This window comes from Salvia splendens, chromosome 2 (assembly GCF_004379255.2).
Source record: "Salvia splendens isolate huo1 chromosome 2, SspV2, whole genome shotgun sequence".
Taxonomy (NCBI): domain Eukaryota; kingdom Viridiplantae; phylum Streptophyta; class Magnoliopsida; order Lamiales; family Lamiaceae; genus Salvia; species Salvia splendens.
In genome coordinates, this window is record NC_056033.1 from 27,776,200 (window position 1) to 27,782,759 (window position 6,560).

Here is a 6,560-nt window from a genome sequence, read left to right on the forward strand (position 1 = left end):
ACAAAAAATATTTATAACTCCCTAACATACAACCTACTTTTAACGGTAAAGCAGCAAGTACGGGGTCGATCCAACAGAGAAACTGGTGCCTTGAGTGTGCGTTTAGTGAACAGGGTTTGGCTGCGGCCACGCTTTAAGTTGGGAGTTTTAAACTACTGGATTAAATTAGGCAGAATGTAACTATCTACTTAATCAAGGAGCATATCATGCTGAAAACCGTAAACTGATCAGGTAAGCGACGGACTGAAAATAAATGACTTAGCTACTTTAACATGCTACGAATCTACGAAACACTTTTCTATTCAACATTATGCAAGCTCAAACTTTGGATCTGGGTATTTAAGACTAAACTAAGCTCAAACAATCAACAAGATTTCCGAAAACAAACAACTTTGATTTAAAACAGAACTCAGAACATATCTTGGAAAATGCGGAATACAAACCAAGAACGATTGTTTTCAACTACTTAACAAACAAGAAATTTAACTAAGTAACTAGAACTGAAATGAAAGAAAGTGATAGATCCGAGAGATCCTCGGTCGGAAACTGAAACGGCGGCGAACGGATCTGGATCTCTCTGTCGCGCTCCCTTCTACTCTCTAGATAACCATTCTAACTCTCTATTGGAAAATGGAACTAAAACTACTGATAAAAGAAAAGAAAATAAACGGGAGAAGAAAGAAGATGATAAAAAAAGCTAGCTCTCCAGCTATGGCGATGCGCCCTCTATTTATAGGCTCTTCGTCCTTGCTGAAATTGCGCGTCTCATCCGTCGATACGTGTCTTCCTTCTATAATGTAGTGGTCCTTGATAACCGATTGAGGATCGCTTGCCAGCGCATCGGATATACGTGCCTTCTTTCTATTTCGCAGTGGTCCCCCGGCTAACTGTTTGACCGTCAACTAGATCAACCCACACTCTTTTTAGCCTTTTCTGCCTTCTGCGCCAGCAAGATCAGTTTGGCCTTGCTGCCCTTGGTCAAGCGGTATTCCTGCACAATTAACTCTCACTTTCCGCGTAAAACTGATCAAGTAGCCTACATTTTACCCTCTAAACCAATGCATGAAATATGCCTTATCAAACTGCTCACACTTAAAACATACTTGTCCTCAAGTATAAAGAAAAAGAAAAGAAAAAGAAAAGAAAAAAAATAAGGCAGATTTCAGTCATGATTTCTCGTTTCAAGAAAGAAAAGAAAAAGCAGAAAAACACAAGACTCAAAACATAGACACATATTCACATAGATGCATAAAACTGAATAAACTTCAAACAATCATACCCGAGGTCGAGGTTAATCCATTTGCCAGCAGCTTATGTTTCCACCCTTTCACGTTCTCTTGATCAAGGTGTCAGTTGGTCAAGATAGCTCAAATTTAAACCAACTGTTGGATTCACTCAGTCACACATTTCTCACCAGAGATGTTAAGACTGTTCACTCAGTAATTGCTGCACATTTAATACCTCGAATTTGACTGCACAAGATAGTTCCTTAAGGTCTTTGTTATGGTTGTAACTGAGCTTAGGGTTGTAATGTGTTTAGGTAAGGTCCCAGGGGTTCTAGGTTAAAATTTGAAAATATAAAATGGAAAAAGAAAAATGAAAAGCACATGAGTCAAGAGACCAAGATCTGAACAACTTTACTGGATCAAGCTGGGTTTACTTCTTGCGACTTGACAACTCACTTGGTCAGGCTACGACCTTAACCTTTGACTTTCTAGCTTATTCTTAACTATCGACTTATTGGGTCAAATTACAACTTTTTCCTGCCCATTTTTTTATAACTTGATCAACTAACCTTTTTACATGATCAACCTGGCTAATTCACTTGATCAACCTGGCTACCCATTTATTTCGGCCCTTCTATCCCTACCCCCCCTTTTTTTTTTGAAATAATCCATCTCTCGACCCCTTTTTCTCATGTGTTTATAAAATGTAAAAATTTGGGTTTAAGGTTTCAAAAGACGGGTAAAAGTGTATACAGGTTCAACTTGGTTTACTAAGGGGTGCCTTGTTTGATGAGGCGGGTTTGTGAAAGAAAAAAAACTGGCTCAAATGGTTAAGTCCTAATGCCTTTAGTTTTTACTACTTGTGCAATTTTCATCTAAATATCAAAAAGCAGGCTCTCATTTTTTTTGTAAAAATAGTAGAAAGTGTTCTACTTTGGCTTATAACTCACATTTTAGAGAGGCTTCACAGAAGGATTTAAATTGAGCATTTCCATCATACTTACGTCATCCAAACTGATCAAGTTGAGCAATTAAGTTTTCACACGTAAACATGCTGTATCCTTTTTCTAACTCTTCCCGAAGCATTCATATCTTTCATTTACCAAATTCCATGCATACTGTCCTAATTAATTCTATCTGTTTGTTTGTTTTTTTTAATTTTAAATTTGACATGTTTGATTTCAATTAGGCTAACCCTCCCCCTCCCACTCCATATTAGCTCGCCCTCGAGCGACTTGATGAAGTGGAAAAAGGGTTAGGCAACGACACAGGTATAACAAAAACCAAGTAAAACTTCTCACACTTAGACCAGACACTGGGCTAAGTGGGAGATAGTGCCCCAAATCAAAATCATGCTGAAAAATAAGAAAAACAAGAATAAAACAAAAATACCCAGGCAATAAAAGGAACACGAAATCCATAAACTTCTCACACTTAGACCAGTCACTGGGCTAAGTGTGAAATGGATAAAAACATATAATAACAGACCAAAAACAAAAAATAAAATAGAAAGTGTTTGAAAGCTGAAACGAGCTGGGTAAGATGGTATACTATTTCCTCCTTGATGGCTGGGTAGGGTGAGTAGAGGTGGGCCTGGTAGGAGCAGTGACATGCCTTCCTTGAGGGGGCGAGTAGAGGGAGGTATTGGGTGCCTTGTGCTCGGTGGTCGCGCTAGGGCACTGGCTGGATCACTCACTGCCTCCAGCAGCCTCTCCATGACAGTCCCAATCCTGTTCATCTGCACCAGATGGGCTTGAGAGTTCTCCACCAGCTGCGCCATCATTTGCTCCATGCGCAGCTTCAAAGCGGCGTCTCTCTGGGCAGCCTCCTCTGTCTGCTCTACCCTCGGGGTGGCCTGATGAGTCTCGTTCTCGGCCTTGGTTACTGGTCAGTATAAGGTGCTTTATTGGATAATATCTGCAAAATAGCTGCTAAAGTGTGTAGGTTGAAGTACTAAATCAGGAGGAAAGGTTTAGAAGGAATTCGAGTGAAAAAGCTGCGAAAAGTGTGCAAACTGGTTAGTATGAGCAGAAAATACGCAAACTGGTCAGGATGGATGCTGCAGAACTGGACACGAGAAGGAAGGACTTGGTTGGAATAATCACCTATCTAAAGAAAGGCAAAATTGTCATTCCACATGAAGAGAAAGCCCTAGAAATTAGGGCAAGCCACAGTATAAATAGGAGCTGAACATAAAGAAAAGGGGGGAATTTTGACACCACTCCACTTAGGACTTTTCATCACTACTACATCACTTTTGAGGAGAATAGATCCACTAGCTCTTAGTTCCATCTATATCCAGCAGCCTGACTTGAAGATTCCGGCCACCTACCGGTGAGGAGCATCATGCCTGATTCATTCCAGCCGCCGTAGTTCCAGAAATTCCTCCAGTTTCAGTTTCCGATGAGCCAAACAATCTTTTACTTGCTTTGTTTTTTAAGATTTCTTAGTTTAAGTACTTATTTTTTTGCTTGCCTTTGACTTGGATTCTAGTAGCTACTTAGTTGGAACATCTTTTGGGTGATAATCTTGAATGCAATGAAGTTTATTGTGGTTTTATTTTGTGTTTCAGCTTACTTATTATTTCTTTCTGCCTAGTAGCTAGATCTGGTAGTTTTACGTTGATTTCTGTTGTTTAAGTGCTTCAATCTGCTTTGCTTAGTTAGATCTAGGTTTTCTTGGAGTGTTTACAAGTTTTAATCAGGTTTAGTTCCTCAAAAATGCATGGGAATCGTTTCGGCTTGCTTCTGTCACCTTGTCCCGCTGACCAGTTTGCGTAGATCTCAGTTATCTTAGCTTTCGTTCTCGATTTCAAGTTAAATATTGCATTTATGAATTTTCAAGCTTGATCATTCATCAATGGAGTTTGTTAGATCTTGTTTGTTTAGCTTGGTGAAGAAGATAATGTCACAATCAAAGAATGGGACCACTTGTGTTGCTTTTGTTGTTTTTTGTTTTTGTACTTGCATTTTTTCAGCTTTTCTGCACACCCAGGACACAGTCTGCCAGCATGTCCTTTGATTCTCTTTACCTTTTGTCTAGCCATTTTTAGTAAGTTTCGTCTAGTAGTTTCTCACATGCACACTCGTACCCTAATTTACACACGCACTTTAATTTCTTTTATCACACAGCATTTAGAGCCCACCCTGACCTACTGGTCAGGAGGGGTATAGGTTCCATTTCATTTTTCCGACTAGGTAAAACTCAACCCCCCCAAAAAAAAGCGTGGTAGCTAACCAACCGCTCCCAGAATGTCATCGCAAGTGTATCTCGCCTACATCCATCTCTGTGGGATTCGACCCTTACTCCACTATACTAGCCAGTAGAAGTGGGTTGAGGTATTTTTTTGTTGATAGGGAAGATAGACACAGACCCAACGACACAACTAGGTCTAGGTACCCTCCTGGCCAGTTGACACACACACACACACAGAGTCATAGTCTCATCTTTTCCCTCTATCATGGCCATTATTGCTAGCTGGGGGCCTTGATGCTTGCTCGGGCTGGCTGGGTGTTCAGGTTGCCTCTGCCTTGCTTCTAGTTGGCCGCTTGACTGCTCCCGCTGGCCTAGAGTGTAGAAGTGAAATCTCCCCTGTTTGCCTTTCTCCAGCACCTGTATTCTGAAAAAGTAATCCAAGTCAAATGGTTCAGGGGGAGGGCAACGGAGGGGGCATCTAACACTCTCTTTATTCTCTAGATTCCAATTTCTCCTTAGGTAGGCGCCAAAGAGATGGCACATGTTCAGGTGGCGAGCCGGGCGGGTAGCTATTTGATTGATTGAGTAGGCCAACCAGAATCCCAGGTGGACCTCCCGCTTCTCCTTCATGCACCACATAAAATAAAGCTCAGCCAAAGTAATCATGGCAATGGTGTTGGCTTGGCCCAGGAGATTGCAGCTAAGGTAGACTTGAGCTTGGCGGAGGGCAGGGTTAGCAATATGATTCCCTCGGGACTCGGACGCCTTGAACGCTGGAGGCTGGACTAGACCAGGTACAGATGTTCTTTAGGAAATGCGTTAGAAATGGCTTCCCCATTGTCCTCTTGCATGATTCGGCTCAGGTGATCAACCACTCTATTTTTTGAGCCCTTCTTGTCGACTGTCTCCCAGTCAAACTCTTGCAGAAGGAGTACCCATCTGATCAAGCGCGGCTTCGACTCTTTCTTCGCTAGGAGGTATTTGATAGCCACGTGGTCAGTGTAGACAATCACTTTTGAACGCAGCAAATAGGGTCTGAATTTCTTGAAGGCATAAACCACCGACAACATCTCATTCTCTGTAGTATCACAATTCTTTTGCGCTTGATTGAGAGTCTTCGAAGCGTAGAATATCACGTGGCTTTTCCCATCGATCTTTTGGCCCAGCACCGCCCCTACTGCATAATCGCTTGCGTCGCACATCACCTCGAAGAGGTGACTCCAGTCGGGGGGCGCGGATGATTGGCGCACTGAACAATCTGTCCTTCAAAATCTGGAAGGCGGCTTTGCAGGCATCGGAAAACTCAAACACCACATCATTTTGTAGAAGACTCGTCAAGGGCTGGGCAATCCTTGCAAAATCTTTTATGAAGCGTCTGTAAAAGCCTGCATGGCCCAGGAAAGCTCGGATTTCCTTCTGATTAGTGGGGTATGGAAGCTTCGCAATAACAACCACCTTGGCTTGATCAACTTCAATCCCTCTTCTTGACACAACATTGCCCAGTACGATGCCCTCAGTCACCATGAAGTGGCATTTCTCAAAGTTCAAGACCAGGTCCTTCTGTCGGCATCTCTCCAGCACTCTGTTCAGGCTATAGAGCCCTAGCTCAAACGTGTCCCCATAGACGGTAAAGTTGTCCATGAAAATCTCAATAAAATCTTCTAAAAAATCGGAGAAGATGCCCATCATGCATCTCTAGAAGGTCCCTGGGGCATTGCAGAGTCCGAACGGCATCCTTCTGTAAGCGTAGGTGCCGAAGGGGCTAGTAAATGTTGTCTTCTCTTGATCATCTGGGTTCACAACAATTTGGAAGTAGCCGCTATATCCATCAAGGAAGCTGAAGTATTGCTTCCCGACCAATCTCTCAAGCATTTAGTCAATGAATGGCAGCAGGAAATGATCCTTCTTAAACTCTTTTATTTGAAATGATATGTTATGGTGAAATAAGGGTGGTTTAAAATAGTATGTCATGCCGTATTTTATATTTTGAATTGCCTATCCTTAGGAAGTGCAGTCGTGACAGAATGGTATCAGAGCAACTTTTCCTTCTGCTCTGGACCGAGAGTCTTTTATTCAATCTAGTCTAGACTCGTTTCCCTAGACTAAAAGAGTATTCATTAAAGGTTCAACATTCCGTCT

The 6,560-nt window shown here is 42.1% G+C and overlaps 1 protein-coding gene across 1 annotated transcript; it reads right to left on the reverse strand.

Moving 5' to 3' along the window:
* Positions 1-5,507: 5,507 nt before the first annotated feature.
* On the reverse strand, positions 5,508-6,107 carry LOC121777533 (uncharacterized mitochondrial protein AtMg00860-like). Its single transcript, XM_042174823.1, has one exon. It carries the CDS (start codon positions 6,105-6,107, stop codon positions 5,508-5,510), a length of 600 nt encoding a protein of 199 aa, XP_042030757.1.
* Positions 6,108-6,560: the final 453 nt, after the last annotated feature.